This window comes from Physcomitrium patens, chromosome 18 (assembly GCF_059467195.1).
Source record: "Physcomitrium patens ecotype Gransden chromosome 18, ASM5946719v1, whole genome shotgun sequence".
In the NCBI taxonomy this organism is placed as follows: Eukaryota; Viridiplantae; Streptophyta; class Bryopsida; order Funariales; family Funariaceae; genus Physcomitrium; species Physcomitrium patens.
This window is the reverse complement of record NC_143427.1, coordinates 5,460,412-5,481,584: the sequence shown is the minus strand read 5'-3', so window position 1 is coordinate 5,481,584 and position 21,173 is coordinate 5,460,412. Positions and strand designations below refer to the sequence as shown.

At 38.5% G+C, this 21,173-nt stretch overlaps 2 protein-coding genes across 4 annotated transcripts; one reads left to right on the top strand and one right to left on the bottom strand.

Moving 5' to 3' along the window:
• The first annotated feature begins 1,394 nt into the window (after positions 1-1,394).
• On the top strand, positions 1,395-6,077 carry LOC112294995 (ABC transporter G family member 10). Of its 2 annotated transcripts, none has more exons than XM_024546046.3 (9): positions 1,395-1,575; positions 2,434-2,854; positions 2,990-3,226; positions 3,359-3,526; positions 3,653-3,970; positions 4,132-4,215; positions 4,385-4,576; positions 4,732-5,195; positions 5,394-6,077. In XM_024546046.3, exons 2-9 carry the CDS (start codon positions 2,651-2,653, stop codon positions 5,659-5,661), a joined length of 1,935 nt encoding a protein of 644 aa, XP_024401814.1. In that variant the 5' UTR covers positions 1,395-1,575; positions 2,434-2,650; the 3' UTR covers positions 5,662-6,077. The 2 variants fall into 2 exon arrangements, with proteins under 2 accessions (XP_024401814.1, XP_090100623.1); XM_090244497.1 differs by lacking the exon at positions 1,395-1,575 and adding an exon at positions 1,880-2,292.
• A 5,399-nt stretch (positions 6,078-11,476) lies between these two features.
• Positions 11,477-14,753, bottom strand: LOC112295514 (uncharacterized). 2 transcript variants are annotated; one of them, XM_024547240.3, is made up of 3 exons: positions 14,423-14,753; positions 12,671-13,058; positions 11,477-12,197 (listed from the first exon to the last, which is right to left on the bottom strand). In XM_024547240.3, the coding sequence occupies exons 1-3, from the start codon at positions 14,525-14,527 to the stop codon at positions 11,770-11,772; spliced, it is 921 nt and encodes a 306-aa protein (XP_024403008.1). In that variant the 5' UTR covers positions 14,528-14,753; the 3' UTR covers positions 11,477-11,769. The 2 variants fall into 2 exon arrangements, with proteins under 2 accessions (XP_024403008.1, XP_024403009.1); XM_024547241.3 differs by having other exon boundaries at positions 12,761-13,058.
• Between the last annotated feature and the right edge of the window lie 6,420 nt (positions 14,754-21,173).

Genomic DNA, 21,173 nt, shown 5'->3' with positions numbered 1-21,173 from the left:
ATATAAGGTTAGCGACCAAATTCTTTTCAGTAGGTTTCATCCTCACTCCTTGCTCCAAAATTTAAATTAGCTAGTAAGGCATGACCAGCTGTAGCCGAAAAAACTGACAGCACATGAAACCCAGTTGCTTGTAACTTGTCTTTTCAGCAGGTCAAATTGCTTCACGGTATGCCCAGGATTTCAGCATATTGGTAATAATGGTTGTCGTTCCAAACCAACCACATCGCCTACTATGAGTCTGATAAATATAAATATATATATATATATATAGTGGCTGGATATTTAAGTTGGTTGGCAGTAGCAGATCTATTCAATTAGTATTAAAGCAATATTTTGAGTGTCCTAAATTGCTCGTGCATCTTCATGAAAAATAAAAATAAAAAAAATTTCAACGTAACCATAAATGGCTTAAGTGCATAAAAATAAATGCCTCCAATTTGTCTATTTTATAAATAGCTCATACTTGCACACAATTAAATGATCAGCCTGTAGAGGAAGAAATGAGATCCTTCTTTTTTTTCCTTTTTTAATTTTTTTCTTTTATTATTATTTCTTTGTAGTTTTGTTTTGTCTTTTATTTTCAATTATTAATTTATGAGCCTTTTTATCTTTGGAAACATAAGAGTTTTAACCTATTCTTTTTTAATGAAAATGGGGTTTTGCAGCCCACAGTTTTCATGAAGTTTGAGAGAAAAACTCAAAGTGCCCCCCGTCTCGTCCTCCTGGCCAATCAAATATTCTACACCAGCTCCACATTTCAAAATTTTCGAAAACCTCCGTCTCCATTCACGAGGCAAACACGAACAATTTTTTTTAGCATCAAGTCCCCAGAACATGGCCTGGAGTTTCGAGTTGAGCCTTGTTGGTGCAGCCTGGTGTTAAACTGCGAGGAATAAATTGTCAACTAACACAAGCAGAAGGGTAATGCGTACTTAATAATGAACTCATGAGTGCACAAAATTTGTACTACTCACTGTGCCTTGTTACAAAGTCAGCAGACGAGACATATCTCATGAGAGTAGATCTCATTTTCTGGTGTTCAAGGATAACCATTTGCCTCTTTTAATCCTCACCCACTAAGTTTCAATCTTTGTTAACAGTTCCTACCAACCCAACAATTCCAGTCCTCCCTCGGTACCAGTTCCACCTCATTCAGGTTTGATAGTTGTTGTTGAAATTTGAGCTACCACTTGACGTCTCCAATTCCAAATGCAACGTCACGTCATTGCACTCCCATGAGGAAGTGGGAATTGATGTACAGTTTAAGTTCACACAAGCCCATGACCCACCCGGAGGATATGTCACCCCCCCCCCCCCCCGCCTAGTGGCATTTTGTTAGGCTGTCCATTTCTTTGTATTCTTGCATGCGACGAATTTTGTCATAATTTCTACGCTGCTCAGTACCTGACCGATTTCTGTGGACGACGCACCGCAGACCAGGAGTTGCTATCACCTGCATGCGACGTGTTTCTCCCGCTCCATTCCATCAAGCAAGCTTTAGGTGTCCATCTGGGTAATTACTGTGACATCTTCTCCCTGTCGACGTACATCATACCGTTCCGCATTACCATCGAGGTTTGCAAGCACCCATTTGCCTCTTTCTGCGGTTAGCGTGATTGATTCTGCGGGAATCTTTTTGGTTCTGTAAAAACATGTGTTTGAATCGAACTTGCGAATGTCTAACGACGATGTGGTCTACCTTACTCAGCAAGAAGCTACGTGGTTGGCATCCCGCCGCTTCATGTTTGAAATATTGAGGTTAAAGTGAATCCTATCTCTATGGAGTCTTCGAAAAGCATCGGAAGGTGAAGAGCTGGTTTAGTCATGAGCGATGCAATGAATTTCTTCAGTGCATTGTTGTCGTCTTCCATTATGTTTCTAGTTGCTTACGATGTCCGGAGTGAAAATATCAGGTTTAGGTTTATAGCTTAATCAGTCATCGTGTTAATTAGATGTGGCACAGATATCGTTGTCCGGTCATAATGTCGTGCGATAGAGATCGATTGCAGAGGGGAACTCTTGATTTAAATAAACTTTTGTTGCCAGAGAGCTGAATCTTAACCCTTTTTACAACCTTGTAACGGGCCCTTGCAGCAGCTTTATTCTGTGGGCCCATAAACTCCCTTTGGTCCAGTCACTTCTTTAAGAATACGCAATTTCTTAGATGAGAATAATATCAGGATGTCCACACGGCAAGTTCTGCTGCAAGCGATTTTCAGGCTCCTCTGGTGTTAAACTTCATGATAATGCTGCATTTAAATGCCCTCGCCTGTGTACCGCCAGTAATGACGAGTAGGTGAAACTCATATTGCTTTCAACGCTGCTTCTCACTGCCTGTCTCTGCTATCTCAGCTCACAGCATAGTCAAGGCCCGATTGCAGGATGAATTCGCCAGCTAGAGTGTTCCGCTAAACCCATCTGTGGTTGCCGCAGTTGCGAAGATCTTTGAAAGACACTTCCCTTCGTTTTCTCTTCTATCAACAGCGTTGGATGGAACGGACATGGATACGCCCAGAAAGAATCTAGTTTGTGGGTCGCATGTCACATTAATATGAATGCTGAGGTTGCCGTCACAAGCAACATCAAAGTTGGGCGCAAAACTCCTCGGAGCTTGTAGCTGGAGCTGACCTATATTCTATCTCAGGTCGAAATGGCAGCGTTGTGCTTCGACCGGAGCCCCTCCGGTAGACCGAATGTCACAAAACCGGAGGCTGGTGGGTTCTCTCGGATGAACATGATGCCTTCTCCTTCCTACGACTACGTGCAGAGCTCTGTCAAGGCATGTTCCATCTTCCCACCCACGCCGGAGCGGGCCTCAGTCTACGAGCTCTCTGTCCTGGACCTGACTTACAAGGTGAGCTTCTCAAACCTCTTGTGTACCAAACCCTCGTTCATGTGTGCTGTTTTCAGAAGTATTTTGCGAGCTAAGTCCTATGTTCAATACTTGCAGCAGTAATAGACTTATGATGTTGGACGGTAATGTGTGAAGGTGATTTCGAAGGTAACAGGTGGAGAAACGAGAGAGAAAGTCCTGCTCAACAATGTGACGGCTAATGCCAACCATAGTGAAGTGCTTGCTATTGCAGGACCTTCTGGTTCCTCAAAGACAACATTTCTGGATGCGCTGGCCGGGCGTATTGATCGTAATAGTCTTAAAGGCCAGATTCTAGTAAATGGGAGGCCCATGGATTCAGCATTCAAGCGCGTGTCTGGGTATGTTATGCAGGTATGTGTCAAATGATCATCTTGAAGCTAAAAAAGAAAATATGAATCTTTCACGATCAAAGTTAACTTAGAATCATTCCTAATTTGCTTCTCTGCTGATTGTGAAACTGAGGGATTTTGCAATGTATTGCAGGACGATGCCCTGTATCCCCATCTAACGACTCGAGAGACTCTCATGTTCAGCGCGCGGCTTAGACTTCCTGGGAGCATGAAATTTGAGGAGAAGCGGCAGCGAGTAAAATCCTTAATTGTGATGCTTGGTCTCACCGCTTGTGCTGACACATACGTTGGAGACCAGAAGGTAATTGAAGTCTCTTCATTTCCTCTGCTAATGATAATTTTCGAATGAACACTTTCACAGAATTGTGAGTAGATATGTATAGTTACCAATTATAATCTTTGGATTAATGGTATATTGTGTCATCAGGTGAGAGGATTGTCGGGTGGAGAGAGACGTCGCGTCTCTATTGGAGTGGACTTGATTCATGATCCGGCTGTTTTATTCCTGGATGAACCCACTTCCGGCCTGGACAGCTCATCCGCTTTGCATGTTATGTCGATCCTCTCTCAAATGGCTGTCCAGCGCCAACGAACTGTTCTCTTGACCATCCACCAACCTAGCTACCGTATTCTTACCACAATTAACAAGTTTTTGGTGCTGGCGAAGGGCAATGTCGTTTACCACGGCCCGGTCTCGGGGATGGTCACTTATTTCAACTGCATTGAACGTGGCATGCCAGCACATGTGAGTGATAATTTCTGACACCTTGTTTCATCATTTGGTCTTTTGATTGCTGTCTACATGTCTGCAGCAGATTAGTGCTAGTTCAGGAATATTCACGGAGATGGATTGGCAAGAGTTAGTACCAGATGATGAAGTGGTGAAGATATATGTTGACTTCGCAGGTGAACGTGGTCGAATACGCACTAGATCTTATTGAGGAGGCGCAGGACTATCCCAATGGGCTTCAGCGCCTTGTGGAATACCAAGTGAGCACCATATGTACTCTGCGCATCGTATCACTGATCAGTCGGACCTGGCTAAAATCATTGCCCTAATTATTAGATTGAGGCAATTCCTATATCAGATCCTCCTTCACTCTAAGAAAGCACAGAGTTTCACAAAACCAGTAGCTCAAATTTGACTTTCTGTTTGCAGAGGAAGGCATACGCAGTTGAGGAGAACAGAGAGAAATTCACCTACCAAGCAATGTCAGCAGGGTTCACCGATAAGGACCCAAATCCTGTATTTGCGAATTCGTTCATACCAGAGACGGCGGTTCTCATGCACCGCGAGTTGCTGACCGTTCTCCGCACTCCAGCCATTTTCTATATCCGAGTCATTTTGGCAGTATGTGTGAACTGTAATACTGCCTTCTAAAGTTCTTCATCTTAATGGACTTCCATTCCGAAATCAGAAAAGAGAACAGCAAGATTTAAACTACTATTTTTTCAAATTTTTTGGAGCATTTTGGAAATAACCTTATGTACTATCGTGTCTTACAGGTACTTTGCGGCTCTATATTGGGCACACTCTTCCTACACGCCAAGAAGGATCGCAAGGGAGTCCAACAACGCCAAGGGTTCGTCAGCTTCACACTGGCTTTCATTGTCTTCACCGCTATCGATTCCCTTCCCATTTTCTTGAAAGAGAGACAGGTATTCATACGTGAGACATCGCGGGGGGCTTACAGAACATCATCTTACGTCTTGGCAAAGCCCATAGTCATGCTACCGTTCCTACTTCTGGTGGCAGTGATCTACACGAGCACTTCCTACTTCTTGGTTGGCATGGTGATGAACGTGAACGCAATTCTCTTATACGTCCTAATGCTCTTCCTGACATTTTGTGTCGCCGATGCCTTCGTTGCCTTCATTGCAAGCCTGGTTCCAGACATGTCTGCTGGACAGCCTGCTGTGTCAAGTATATGTGCCTTCTTCTATCTCTTCTCCGGATTGTATATTCTGAGGTAAATTCCCTGCTCAACTTACTATATCAACCTCGAGAGACTTGCACCGAGAAAGATTTCCACATTATTTGTTCGTAGTGGAGTAAGTGATGCAACGGTAAAACTATGAATTGCATTAAGTGATAACTGCAATTAAACTTATTTTTTGCGCAATTCTGATGGAAAGATCTTGAAATGTTACATTGTTCTTGTTTACAGATCTGCTATTCCGAAGTACTGGATCTGGTTTCACTACTTGTCGATATTCAAGTATCCCTATGAAGCAATCATGCACACCGAATTTATGGCTCAGAAAAATGTAATCTGGTACAACAATATGGACTCAAGTAGGGTCCTCTCAGTCGTCTTTTCGCTAGGAAAGGTTCACGTATGGGCTTGTATTGTTTCTATGGTCTGTTTCGCTGTTGGATATCGGCTGCTCTTTTATATCTCTTTGAGATGGCACACGAAGAATATAAGAAAGTAGGGATGTGAACAATCTGATGTTTTAATTAGGAGGAACACAGCTGGGTTTTGATTAATGAGGGATTTTTATAAGAAAGTGAGAAGGTTATTTGCGTTACTCGAGCAACAAGTCGACGATGCCTTAATATATATTTGCTCGTAGTACTGTGGCTATATGTGACAATGACGTGAGTATCTTCTGCAACGTGGACACTGAGAATAACTGATACTGAGGGCTTGAAGATACCATTACGGCAACCCGTTTGAAATGTAAGCGGAGTTGTGACTTGTAAAACAATGTTAGTCGTTCAAGAATGAGGGGAACCAGCAACAGCTTCACTCGCTCTCACTAGAAAATCTTTTAAAGAGCTGTACTTTAGTTAATTATTTCACCCTCAAATTGTGTTCTAGATTCAATAAAACGGCTGATTTCACTCACCGAGGCCCGTCACAGTGGAAGTATTTCTCAAGTTGTGGATCTGTGTCCACCTAGATTCGTATTAGAATTGTTAACTGTGCCACATCCATGATTTGGTAGTCTATATTCAAGCACATGTGCAAATTGCACATCTGTAAATAATCCCTTAATTATATCTTTATGTAGATTGTTTAATTTTGTCAAGTATTACATACCAATACGATTGTTGTTCGTCAAGGCAGTTATGGCAGCATAAAGTTTTGTAAATGCATTGGTATCACATGAAAATAATTTGCATATTGTATTTGCAGATAATATGTGGATTGTTACCACACCAATCTTCATTACCATCTTATTTTTTTACAAAGCATGTATTGAAGTTCCACATTTAAGTATGAATGATATTTGACAAGAAACATTTATTTACTAAGTTATTCACATAATTAAAATAAGTATTGGAATTTTTTCGAAATGTCTGGAATATATTTTCAAACACTAGTTATGTTTGTCTTTTAAGAGTGCTTCAAATGCAATAAGATGGAATTATTTGTCATCAATAAGACTAAAAATTTGGAAATTGCACTCAACATTTCAAAGATACCAAAATTAATTTTAAAATATTCTAAAAAACATTGAGATCCAAAGCTCGCGTGCAATACTTATTTTGCGAGCCGTACAATTTTGAACAATATTACTGTTACAAAGCAACATTTATATAGAAGAAAATCAAGAGTATGTTGGTTTTTAGACACAACAGTGAAATAGCATATAGAATTGAATCTACCACTTGCAATACAATCTTATCTTTCATTTTCTCAACTTGATAAAGTTTTGTATTGCCTTCTCATGTAAAAGTATTGAGAGTTGCAAGCAAAAGGTTACTATCAACAATAAGTACTTTGTTGTTTTTTCTTGCACTAACTATATCAAGCACATAAAAAGATGCATAAGAAGAAGCATATTAAATACGTAGTTCTCTTTGTTAATGCAAAGACTACTTTTCTTGCAACAATTGTATGTATATATATATATAGATATATATATATATATATATATATATATATAACAAAACAATGTTAGCTAATATAGATTCTCAAGAGTCCATTTGTTTATAGATTAAAAACTATAATATTGACAAGATTAGAGGATATTAACTCTTTGACAATACCATAGAAGAAATTTTAAAGAAGCAAGTCTGTAGTATATTTAAGTTATTTGTGCAAGACCAAAAAGATGCTTACAACATTGACTATTCACTTTTCATAATTGTAAATGCACTTTAATTCATATTAACCATTGATTTTAATGTCAAAAATCTTCTATTTAGATAGCTTCTTACATAGTCCACTTGTTTTAAGAGATTTTAAGTATAAGTATTTAGGTTCAATTAACAAATAAAAGATATATAATTTAAAATTATAGCTTTACATTTTAGTTTTTTTTTTTTTTTTTTTTTTTTTTTTTTTTTTTTTTTTTTTGTATAGCTTGCATTAGCTAAATTTTGTTATATATGCTACTTTTAAGTAGAAATAATATTTTTTAGATAATTGAATAGTTTTTCCTTGTACTAACTTTGGTAGAAAAATTTAATTAAAAAAATAGATGGTAGATATCTAAAAGTATTAGATATACATTAGCTATTGATGAATTGAATTTGTTTCTATTTAAATACAAATAAATTATTTATTAAGTTCTATCTTATTGTTAAAAATGTCTCCTTGTGGTTAAAATTTAGATTAATAGATTACATTCTTTGTCTTTACTAGTATATTTAAAATAATTTCAAAACTATAATAAAGCTTTAAAGACTAATGATTACACATTTTTAATAATATAAATAATTTTAATTGATGACCTTGCACATATTTTGTCTAAATAATGTGAGTGGACTTCTTTATTCAAAAAAATTGCAATGGTTCTAAACAAATCTAGGCATTGTAGTACAAGAAATTTATTATTTTGTTGCCTTTATTTATGTATCAGTCATTTTAAAGTTCTTAGCAACTATGTTTATATTTATTTGGAAAAGCTTGTTAATCACAAAAGTATCAAAGTTGTAGTGATAGTGCCATCTTTAATATTTGAGTTGTAAAGAACACAATTCAAATTTAAGCATAACAAGACAATAAAAAGAATATTGATATAATTCTAACACATGTTTTGTTACACCATATTATATGTCTTAGTGGTTGTGACTTTGGTCAAATTACTTAAATTCATAAGCAATCTACACATATAATTTTGGTTGATGCAATGAAAAAAATTGAAATAAAATATTAAGCTTTATGAAATGCTTATGCAACCTAACCAACATTTAAATATCTTTTGAATAGCATTACCAATAGTAATCCATTTAATCAATATGAAGGCCTTATTAAACAAGATTTTTATTAGCCATGTGGCTTAGCATTTTACTGATTTGAATTTTCTATTATCAAATATATTTTTTTCTTGCTAAAATAGAAAAATAATGAATTTAAAGTATCACTTATCACTTTTTTTCTAAAAGGTGTTTTATAAGATTTTTTTTTAATCTATTATAGCTCAAAATTAATAAGACCAAATAAACATCTTTTTTTCTAATAAAATTCTAAATTTATAAAATTTTGTTTTTTTGATATAGTTTACATAAAAAGCTTTTATATTATTAATCCAACACATACATACAAAATAAGAATTGCTCAAATGCCATTCTAGTTTTATTAGTTATTATCCAATATTTTCCAAGATTACAATATTTTAAGATTCTAAATTATGTTATTTTAAAATATTAGTAAATATGTATTCTAAAATTTTATTATTCCATTTTAAAATTTAATTGCATATTAGAAAATTACTACCAAACCATATAGTATTCAAATGCCATATGTATACCTTCTTTTAGTTAGTATTCAAATTTTTCTAACTTATGACACAACTTCATTCTTTACAACTTATAACAACACAACAAATCACAAAAAAATAAGTACTTAATAATTTTTAAAAGTGTTCGTACCTTTGAAATTTATGTAAACAATTTAATTATTTATCTTTAAAAATTACAAGCTCATATTACTTCTTTTTTCTTTTTTTTTTAATATCAGATTCTTCGATAGAATCTTAATACATTTTAGACAAATAAGAATGTAGCTTAGAATTTTATAATATATAATTGCCAAATTTTTTATAGACAATAATATTAGGGAGATAATGTATCCACTTCTTGTTATTGACATATCTACTTCTATAATTCTAACTCTTATTAACTAAAATATCATATTTTTATTTACTAGTGTTTTTTTTAGTATGAGAATTGACTAGAATTTAAAAAGACTTTAAAAGAAATATTACTCAAAATAAAAAATGATTAGAATCCTAAGGAACAATCTTTGTACACTATGACATGACTTTTTGCTAATAAATAAATAAATAAATAAATAAATAAAAATTATAATAAATAATACCTTATCAATTCTCTTCTAAATCCCATTTAAATTCTAGTCAATACTCTTGCCCAAAAAGCACTTCTCAAAAACCAAAAAAATGATAATTCAACTAATAAGAATTATATATATATATATATATATATATATATATAGTGAATAAATATGTCACTTCTAAGTTTTTTTTTTTTTTTTTTTTTTTTTTTTTTTGCCATAATTTGTAATGATGTTAATCAACCTGAACATTAAAAGAATTTGTCTTGAGAACCAAGAGAACAACAATGATTGATTTTGGAGTGCTCAATGTTTAGAAAGACACGAGTAGTAGTAAGTAATACACACACAAGAGTAGTAGTAAGTCATACACACAAGAGGGTTTCTAAGGAGTGAGAGCTTCACACATAAAAATCTATTGATCTGGTTGTGTCTCGTATACAAGAAGAGAAAGGGGAGAGGATAAACAGTTCTTCTCCACTAGACTCTAAATACTGTAGCTATAGTATTTAGTGTAGCTTATAGTAAATATTATGGACAGGGCCAGCTATCAACACTCATAGAGTCCAAAAAGTATGAGATGGGTCCATCTGCAAATGGTGGTACCTTAAATTATCTTCAGATGGCATGAGCACTGAGGAAAATCCTTACATTGCAGCAATAAAATTATTCGAAACAGCAGATTTGGGCTTCAAAGGGGCTTCTAGTTTGAGGTGGAATTGGAGCACGAAGAGCTGGGCTCTGCAAGCACCATTCGGCCCATTTTCCTCACCAATTTGCAAGTTCTTCACCCCAATCATCGGCTTCACTTGTAGAAATCCAGTCACCAAATATAACTTGCTTTCGAGTCTCGCCATAGCCCGGGATTCTCTGCAATGACGCAAACCACACGACTTGAACACCCTCTAGTAGAATATTGAAACAATCAATCCACTTGGACCTCCCTTGATCACAAACACAGCCTCTAGAAAGGGTGAGGCTCGCTTGTAGTCACTTGAACCCCCATCTTTGAAGTGACAATCTTAGACAATTAAAACTTCTCCTATCTGAACTCCTACAGTACAATTAAATATCACTTTGCAGGGTTTGATGATCATTTCTGAAGTTCTATAACAGCACTCAAATTCATTGTGACAATTGATCCTTTTCTAAGATAACTGAGCTTTGCACTTCAGTTTGTGGAAAGCATACATTAGTGTTCGTGCCCACCAATCAACATCCAACAAAATTTGATTAACATTGAAAAACAAACTTGCATTTCCAGTACAGAGTTGTGTACAGAACGGATTCCTTAGGCGGTCTCCCTCAGTGAATGACATTAGTCGAGACATAGAAAGTTGACCATATCCATTAATTCTACCGTAGCGGCTGTGACGAGCTTTGGATTTACTAATCAAGGTCCTGGAGTGAAAAGGTTTCGGGAAATTGTCTAGGATGCTTACGAGAACTGGCAGAATGCCAAGAATCACATGGCCAACTTCGATTGATGGAGACTTGAGAGTGTAATGAGAATTTCATGTGTATGAATAGTGCTTGAATAATAGATCACAACACGATAGTCCTAGATGGTGCAATTGATGACAATGGCAAGGTCATCAGGGACTGCAATGGAGCATCCACAACAAGCCTGAGAATGTCCGATCATCTCTGGTAATGAAAACCAAAGGACCCGAAAAATAGTTTAAACCGCACAAAATACGTAGAGCAGCTCCAGATCTACTTGAATAATATTAACTGCAGCCTTGTAAGGACTAATTATCCAACGCTCAAGATTGCCTACTAGCGTTGCACCTGATGATTTTTGTCAGTGAATCAGGTTGCTCAGAAAACATAACCCTGTTCTACAGTGCAGAGCCCCTAAACTTACTCGGGCGAACTCACTTGAAAGCGCACATCAACATCCGTAATCCCCGAGAACCTCAAGCTGATGCAAGGATACAAAAAGGGCGTCCATCACTAGAAGGTGATGTAGCACGAAATCAGACGAGAGCTCTAACAAGTAATTGGCATGAGCACAGATAGTTTTTTTGGACGACCGAAAAGGTAAAACTGAAAATGTTACATAATACAGTGCTGAGCGGCAGTCACTTCATCATTGTACATCTACCGCCTACCGTAGCTTAAAAGACGAGGTTATCTGAACATAATGGATACGAAAATTCTTCATTATGAATCTTCATGAGTCTACGAGCTCAGAAGGACCCTTGGGCCTTCAGCTGGTCCGGATTTAGAAGTACCGTGAAACCATGAGATGCAAAATAGCTCGAATAGCGGAGAAGCAAGTTCCTCAAAAGGTTCAATGCGACCACATCACTTGAGAGCAGGGAGGTTGGAACACGTCACAGGGCTCCCACAGTGACATCCCAAAAGTTGGAATTGGACTTCCAAACTCGGTCCCAGATTCAGTTGCAACTCCATCTCCATGTAACGTATCTTCCATCACATCCATCGCATCATCATCCGCCATTTCTTCACTGGGGTCTGCTCCAGATAAAACTGCTTCGGAATTTGGTAAGGATTGATGAGTATAGTTGGCAGCTGGAACCAGGAAAGCGGGAGGAGAGTAAGGTATAAGAGCTAGTTGGCTACTACTGAGTTGAGTATCGGTCTCTTCCATTGAGGTGTCATTCATAGAGTACGAAACCCGAGGTAAGGATGAGCATGATGAAGTCCTTTGGAGCCTCCTTATGGGCAGCGATGGTTTCTTACCATGAAGATCAAGGGCTGCAAACATAGCAAAATGGGAGACACGATTAGAATAGAACAGTTTAGAGACTGTGATAAACAAGTATAGAAAGAAGAAAAGAAAGAAAGAAAGAAAGAAAGAAAGAAGAAAAAAAGAAAAAGAAAAAGAAAAAGAAGAAAAAGCAGGCAACCATTCTTCTGTACTCCGCAAATTCTTCCAATTGAGTTTTTGGTCCAGAGGCAAGTATTAATGCAGAACAAAACTGACAAACTGTAGACAACGGGACCAAAATCCAGAAGTATTCACATAAACCTTGAAATCCACTGACTGCATGAAAACATCATCAGCAAGATATTTTCCATCCACAGCTAATACCCCCTGATGAGCCAGACATGAGCCAAGATCTGACAAGCCAGCGTCAGCCCTATCGAAAGATACAGGCCGAGGAGAGTCTGAGCTCCAAAGATTCTGAAATCCCCCCGCCTACAAACTAGAAAGTATAATGGGCTACCTTCAAAGAGGTCAGTCCATGTGGAAGAAGAATTAGCAAAAGCAGAGGAAGCATGCCCAGTATCGACACTAGAGCCATTGTTGTCAGTACCCTTGCAAGCGGCCAGAGCTCCAGTAGCATCTACTATGAACGGTGGCTCTGGCGATCCTGTCGGTGGACCTCCTGGGAAAAGTGGGGGGTTGACTGGCTTATACAATACGATAGCTTTCTCATCAGTAGCGCTAGCAGGAACGGCAGTGGCTACAGGAGGTGGCGGTGACGGTGATGGTAGCGGTGACTCAAGAGCTTGAAAAAAATTCAATGGATCTACTTGTGGAGGTGCTGGTTGTGCTTCTAATTGGGGTTGAAAACTTGGCATGGGCCATGAATTGGTTGAAATCCACGAATCCTGAAATGTGCACATCAAAATCATAAGATAATACATAATATTGAAATAAAATATCACAATGTCTTACTCCACAGCAGGAATTAATGGCCAGAAAATTATACAGATTGCATGGAAATGAATTTAGTAGCAAGAGATTTTATCGAGGCCCAAAAAAAGAATCTGGGACAGTATATAGAATATGTTCACCAACAGCATGAGACATAACGACTACTAGGACGATAATAGAGATCAACACATAAATACTTCAGACAAATATTCACTAAGTCATGACGAAAGGGAGTCCTCGACATCAGGTTCCAAACATGGGAAATTTTGGAAAGCTGGTCAGAAAACCCTAAAAAGACAAACAATAAGAAAGCTGTTGACCCGCACTCTGCCCTCTAACAACGTAGGGAAGCATGATCACCTAGAGGGTTGCATTTCACTTCTGCGAAAGCAATACGAGTTTCAAATTGTTTAATCTCCAGTGCCACCCTACCACTCTCGGGACGTGTTTTAAGTAGAGCACTGTTTTCTAAAAAGACAGCAAAAATGCAATTACTGAAGTGCACTTGTAAAATATGGGCCATAAGGCTGGCTGCAACTGTTCAATACTTCGAAAGTTGACAGTGCCGCTCAACTGGTAAACAATCTTCCACTGTAGGCGAGGTTGCTCAGGGAAGGAAAACAATATCCTAGAACGATACTACCATGCGAGATTCAGCAGAAAGGCCAGTTAAAGAGGAATAACCATGCACTTCCCCCCTATTCTAGGCAACTGCCACCTCCTTCATTACAGGAGTACTGATGTACAGTGTGACGTGCAACATCTCCAGCATCGATCAGCAGATGACCTTCTAAATCCCCAAAAGGAAATGTCCCATTTTAGAGAGGAGGAATACTTGCATAACCACGTCTTAACACGATCAGAGCATCAGTGGTGAAAAAAAATGCGGGGAGAAGACGAGTGAATTGTTTTCCTAAAAGGAATAAGCCCAGCAGTTGGGAATTCGCTTTGAGACGAAACCAACTATAAACCTAACGTACAACTACATCGAAAGAACGAAACTAAAGTTAGAGTGCAACAGACGTAAATAAGAACAACATACAGTAGGAGAACGCTGATCCAGAACGAACGACCAGAGTGTTGATCCAGCATTAAAATTTGAAAAAAAGGGGGCACGAGAATATTCGAAGGGATCTCACGTTCTTTGAAGCAAAAATAAACAAGCCAAATTGACGCAGCAGCAATCCCACATGAACCACAAAAAAGGTCCAAAATCAATCGAACGCCCACAAATTGCGCCAACCCACAAGAAAAATCAACCACACCTCCAACACCAACCGAACTAGACACAAAAGCACAATGGTGTAAGCAACAGTACCGCGACTCGCATTCGCTTCGGCGGCGACAAGCTCACATTGCGCAACAACTCCACAACAGCCTCCTCCGGCTCCTTCCGCTTCGCATGCAACGCCCACGCGCTCATGGTGTTATCCAGCGGTCAACCGGCGACTCTGAAACTCAAACCCTGGCTTCGGCTCTGCAAACAAACTCATGACACTCTCGTAGCTCCCATTCAACGACCAGCTTCTCACTCCACAATCCACTCGAACGTCTGCATGAAATCGCAGCAGGCCGAAGGGACTGTCCTAACAATTTGCATGTCACAGACAATTTTGGTAACGCGTGGTACAGGTACAGTGCTCTGGAAAGCTCGAGAATAATACTGGCTATGGCGCTGGAATGAGCGATTCAGCTCTCTCTGCAAGTCTCGAGAGCCTTCTAGGATGACAAAGAGTAACATACTAGTCAGCATTCGTAACACATTACTGAAAAAGTAATGTACTAATTCGCGGAATTAGATGAGTATAGTAACTCCAACGAATTTTCCAACTTTCGTCGGCGTCCGTCGGACTTTTGGACGCAGATCCCCAGTAAGAGAGAGGTCAAAGCGCTGTGTGCACAGGTCGGAATGGTTTCCCTCCTTCTTCTTTCGCGTTCGTCTCAGTTGGTGGAATATTTCATCCTTTGGATGAAGATTCCACATGTTTATCGGAATCTGGCTCTCTTTACCACGATGTCCACTTTCCAAATTCAATTTTATCTTTATCTAAAATTTGTGAAAAATATATAGTATAGTAATTACATTCAATCTCTAAATGAGTCTTGATAATGTTGGAAAACATAGCTGATCATTAGAAGAAAACATATCAATGTTTTTTTTTTAAAAGTATGCATTCTAAAATAATGTAAAGTTTATTGGAAATGAAAGAACTTAATATCACTTGTTTTTAATCTTGAATCTCAAGTTAAGAAAATCTTAATAAATTGAAGGATACTTTGATATTGTAATAAGGTTTATATACATTGAAAAATTCTATGCACATGTAATCTATTATTTAAACTTTTGAAACATAAATTTAGGATAGTACTAATGTCACCATAGTTCCATAAGTTAGTCTCATGGATATACATATTTATACTAATAGTTACTTAAATAATATGAATATGTAGAAGTAGATAAATTTGATAGAAAAGTTTTATAGAAGCTTCATAGATGCAATTTTACTTTTATATATATCTAAAGATGATTGATAGGTTGAACACTTGGCCAATAAGTTAGCCACGAGTTGTATGTGTTGGTAGCTTGTGGTATAAACTAACCATGTGGTGTACATATAAGAAACTTACTTTGAGAGTTAAGACACATGTCTTCCAAATTGGACATATATTAGAGATTCTACAAAATGTTGTCATATAACTCTTAATTAGATAGTATATAAAAATGTAAGAAAGAAGCCTTCTTCACTTTTGTTAATTCTTTTCTTGATTCAAGTCTTGTTTCAAGGATCTCTAGTTTTCTTGTCTTTTGGCAATAGCCATTTTAGTATCTTTTTAAAATACATATTTTCATATTTTTGTCTTTGAAAAGTCTAACTTGTTTATTTGCTTTCATCAAGTTTTTATCTTTGATAGATTAATAAGATTATACTTATAATATTAGAGCTTTGTCTCTTTTTCATTAATAATATATTATTCCTTTTTCTTTATTAGAAAAAATATATTAGAAGTTATAGATTATCTACCTCTAAATTAATATTATTTTAAGAATTTTTTTTATACTTCCATCTTTTTTACTATTTATCTTGAAAAATATTAGACATCATCTTTTTTATTTTCTAATCGTGGTAGAGTTTATTGAAATGAAGAACACAATGATACAAATACATGAATAATTGATGAAGTTAATGCTTGCTATGTGTCATGGACATACATTAGAAGATTCTTCAAATATTCTTTTAGAATATTCTCTAAAGATTCTCTAAAGATTCCTTTAGAAGGTTCTAGAAGATTCTTAGAATATTCCCTAAAGATTCTCTTAGAAGGTTCTAGAATATTTTGATAGATTCTAAGAAGTTGCTCGAGAAGTTTCCTAATTAGTAGAAGTTGTTGGAGAAGCGTCCTAGTTAGCGGAAGTAGCTCGAGAAGCTTCCTATTCAGTAGTATATATAGGAGTCGAGGCTGAAGGGTTCTTCAGTCTCGACAACACATCTCTTGGAGTTCTAGCTCACCTTTCTGGTGTTGTTCTTGTACTCATCTGTTTAATCTAGTTCTGCCACTTCTTCTTGAATTTCTTGTTAGATTTCAAGTCTGTATTTTGTGTCCGTGACAGTTTGTCGAGACTACATTTTCACTGGTATCAGAGCTAGTTCCTTCTTGTTAGAGAGTGGATTATCCCTCTTCTTGAAGGTGTGCTAGTGTTTTAGAGGTTGCGGATTACCCTCCTCTAAACTGATATCTCTTCTTTCTCAATATTGGAGCCTTATTCTTCTTGGAGAGAGTGGATTACCCCTCATCTTGGAGTCTTAAGGCGTTTTAGAGGTTGCGGAGTACTCTCCTCTGAACCAATATTGTCCTCTTGTCAAAACTCTTTTTTCTTCTTTCTGAAGGTTAGTCGAAGGTTAAGACGTTAAAATGGCTGAAAGTTTGGAATCCAAACTAGACGCCATCATAAATGCTCTTGCCTCGTTGTCACATAGGACAACAGAGATCGAAGGAGTCATGGTAGGACTCCATAACAATGGAGCATCTGGGATAGCGCCATCTAAAGCATATCAGCCTCAAACTTCTGCGCCAGAAGAAGCAGTTCTACCTCCATTTCAACAAGATCGAGTAGTCCTACAACGAAAGGAGCCTCGAGTTAGTCTTCCGGATAAGTTTGATGGAACTCGTTCCAAGTTTCGAGGTTTTGTCAACCAAATCAGGTTGATAACAATTTTACAGCCCGAACGTTATCCGACGGAGGAAGCACGTGTTGGGCTTGTTGGAACCTTGCTTACAGCACAAGCTCTGTCTTGGTTTACTCCCTTGTTTGAGAAGCGATCGCCAATCCTGAGCAACTTTGAAACGTTCTTGGAGGCATTTGCAGAAGCATTTGGCGAGCATGATAAAGTTCGATGGGCTACAAGAAAGATCCGATCGCTACGACAAGGAACACGCTCTGCATCAGTCTATGCCTCGGATTTCAGACAATTGGCAAGTGACATTAATTGGGGTGAAGAGGCGTTGGTGAGTCAGTTTTATTGGGGCTTGAAGGATGATGTGAAGGACTTGCTGTTATCTCTTCCTGATCCTCAAACGCTCAACGAAGCTATTAGCCAAGCTGTAAAGTGTGACAACCGCCTATTCCAGCGTCGCCAAGACCAACGTCCAAGACACCAAATGACTCGTTACGACGTGACTATGTCTGCAAATAGCTTAAACTCACATTCGGAGGCAACAGACATGCAAATCGACACTGCGCGTGTCCGATCTCTTACTCCAACAGAGAAGAAACGGCGTATGGAGGAAGGGTTATGTTTGTACTGTGGAGAAGAAGGTCACAAGGTTGGAAATTGCCCAAAGAAGCAAAATTGGCACCCTGTCAAGACTAGAAGTGCGATGATTCCGGAAAACGACGACGCCCAGCCACAGTAGGAACCGTGCGGCTGGACAATCTAATATCACGACAACAATCAGGTTCCTCCTTCTCTGTCCAACCTGCCCGTTGTTTTACAATTCCTTTGTTTTTAGGCCCTCAAAAACAAAAAACTTTAGCTTTATTGGATTCGGGGGCATCTACTTGTTTTTTAGATGAAGAGTTTGCTAAACGCCACAAGATCCGTTTAGTACAGAAGTCCAAACCTGTTCACGTAGAGGTGATAGATGGACGACCCTTATTGTCAGGCAACGTTACCCACGAATCAGAACCTATAGAAGTGGTGTTTAAGGACCATAGTAGTCACGTTATTTTTAATATTATTAGAACCCCATCAAGCCCTGTTATCCTTGGTTTTTCTTGGTTAGAAGATCATAATCCGTCCATTGATTGGAGGCTACGAAGGATAACATTTCCTCAAAAAAAATAATAATAAACCTGTTAGTAGAACCTACATGAAGAAATCCATGTTTATTGGAGCGAGAGCGTTCCTAAGTTCGTCCAAGGAAGGCGCACCATTTGTCATTTATGCAGCTCCAACTAGCGGCGAGAATATCTCAACATCGAATATACCAGAGCAATATAGGGATTTTGAAGACGTATTTCAGAAGAAGAACGCCGATATACTGCCGAAACATCGACCATATGATTGCGCCATAGACTTAGAGGAAGGAGCGCAACCACCTTTTGGTCCAATATACAACCTATCGCAGACGGAGTTGGCAGAATTGTGGAAGTACATCCATGAGAATCTAGCCAAGAATTTTATTCGACATTCAAAGTCGCCAGCTGGAGCACCAATCCTATTCGTGAAGAAAAAGGATGGCTCACTGCGGATGTGCGTGGACTACCGAGGACTCAACAAGGTGACCAAGAAAAATCGCTATTCCTTACCTTTCTCCGGCCTCTTAGATCAACTTGGACGTGCAAGAATTTTTACAAAGATTGATTTAAGAGGAGCCTACAACCTTGTGCGAATCAAAGAAGGAGATGAATGGAAGACAGCCTTTCGTACAAGGTATGGCCATTTTGAGTACAATGTCATGCCTTTTGGTCTTACCAATGCTCCAGCGGTCTTTCAGCATATGATGAACGACATCTTTCGGGAGTACCTCGATGACTTTGTTGTCATCTATCTGGATGATATTTTGATATTTTCCAAGAATGAAGAAGAACATGAGAAGCACGTTTGTTTGGTTCTTGAAAAACTACGCGAACGAGGATTCTACGCCAAGTTGGAGAAGTGTCAATTTCACCAGAATGAAATGGAATTTTTGGGCTTCATTGTGACTACAGAGGGCTTGAAGATGGATCCAAAAAAGGTAGAAGCAATTATATCTTGGGAAGTTCCGAAGACGGTTAGAGATGTTCAGTGTTTTCTTGGATTTGCTAACTTCTATCGGATCTTCATCAAGAATTATTCTCAAGTTGCTGCACCACTCACGCGTCTAACAAGCAAAGATAAGTTCGAATGGGGATCACAAGCAGCAAAAGCATTTCAAGATTTCAAGACGGCATTCACTACGACTCCAATCTTGGTACACCTTGACTTTGCAAAGGCTTTCTATTTAGAGACCGATGCTTCAGATTTTGCTTTGGAAGCTGTGCTTTCACAGATGGGTATAGACAAGAAGCTTCACCCAGTTGCGTTCTATTCACGAAAGTTCTCTGCTGTTGAGATCAACTACGAGATCCACGACAAAGAGCTGCTTGCTATAGTGGATGCCTTCCAAGAGTGGCGTCACTTCCTTGAAGGAGCTGCACATCCAGTGACTGTTTATACGGACCACAAGAATTTGGAGTACTTCATGACAGCTCGAATTTTGAATCGTCGTCAAGCTCGATGGAATATGTCTCTATCACGATTTGACTTTATTATCACCTACCGCCCTGGAAAACAGCAAGGATTATCTCACGCATTATCGAGGAGATCGTATCTTGCGCCAAAGGCTGAAGAAGCAGCGTTTGATCAACACTGTACAACATTGTTGAAACCAGAAAAATTCAGGATTTTTGCTCCTGTTGCAACTATCGATGACGGCTTCCTCAGCGAGGTACGTACTGCGACCATTGAGGATTCTATAGCTCTTGACATCAAACAACGTGTCGATAATGACAAGTTTAAGGTGGAGGGAGATCTTCTGTATTTTGAGGAGCGTTTGTATATCCCAAAAGGACCAACTGTCACGGACACAAAATACAGACTTGCAATCTAACAAGAAGTTCAAGAAGAAGTGGCAGAAGTAGATTAAACAAATGAGTACAAGAACAACACCAGAAAGGTGAGCTAGAACTCCAAGAGATGTGTTGTCGAGACTGAAGAACCCTTCAGCCTCGACTCCTATATATACTACTGAATAGGAAGCTTCTCGAGCTACTTCCGCTAACTAGGACGCTTCTCCAACAACTTCTACTAATTAGGAAACTTCTCGAGCAACTTCCTAGAATCTATCAGAATATTCTAGAATCTTCTAAGAATATTATAGAACCTTCTAAGAGAATCTTTAGGGAATATTCTAAGAATCTTCTAGAACCTTCTAAAGGAATCTTTAGAGAATATTCTAGAAGAATATTCGAAGAATCTTTCAATGTATGTCCATAACATCACCTCCTCTTCTAACTTCGAGGTCTCCGAGAAGCAATGTTGTTATCAGTCAATACCAACGCAAGAAAATGAAAATCTGTCGCATCACATCCGCTATGAATTCCAATTATTGTTCGCGAGGCAAATGATTCATCGGCCCTTGGAGCCAACGGTAGTGACCAACACCTTCAACCTCTGACCAAGCGTGGACTTCTGTGTCTTCATTGTGAAACTGTCCTCCAAACACACCTTCTGGCTGACCGTCATAGGCAGGCTCGACCTCAAATACAATTACTAGCGATCTGTTGCTCGGTATCCTCCGACGTCGTCGTGGTGCAGGCGGTTCTTCAACTCGCGATCGTCTTCGTGAGCTAGTCGCTTGAGATGACATAACAAGTGTAGTATCTTGACTATCCATGTCCAAAGGCTAAAATGATGAGAGCAAACTATACTTGCTAACAAAGTTCTACACTATCGAACTATGGGTTTTGGAGGTGCCCTTCCCTTTTTATGCTACTTGATGAGCAAGCTTCAGCAAGAAGCTATCGTTGAATCAGCTTAGGTTTATGA

Excerpts from the sequence above, each read along its gene's own strand:
- LOC112294995 (XM_024546046.3), top strand. The coding sequence starts at position 2,651 with ATGGCAGCGTTGTGCTTCGACCGGAGCCCCTCCGGTAGACCGAATGTC. Across the intron at positions 3,971-4,131 it reads AACGTGGCATGCCAGCACAT|GTGAACGTGGTCGAATACGC; the intron begins GTGAGTGATAAT and ends TTGACTTCGCAG. Across the intron at positions 5,196-5,393 it reads TCCGGATTGTATATTCTGAG|ATCTGCTATTCCGAAGTACT; the intron begins GTAAATTCCCTG and ends TCTTGTTTACAG.
- LOC112295514 (XM_024547240.3), bottom strand. The coding sequence starts at position 14,527 with ATGAGCGCGTGGGCGTTGCATGCGAAGCGGAAGGAGCCGGAGGAGGCT. Across the intron at positions 13,059-14,422 it reads CGAAGCGAATGCGAGTCGCG|GATTCGTGGATTTCAACCAA; the intron begins GTACTGTTGCTT and ends TGCACATTTCAG. Across the intron at positions 12,198-12,670 it reads ATGGACTGACCTCTTTGAAG|CCCTTGATCTTCATGGTAAG; the intron begins GTAGCCCATTAT and ends CTATGTTTGCAG.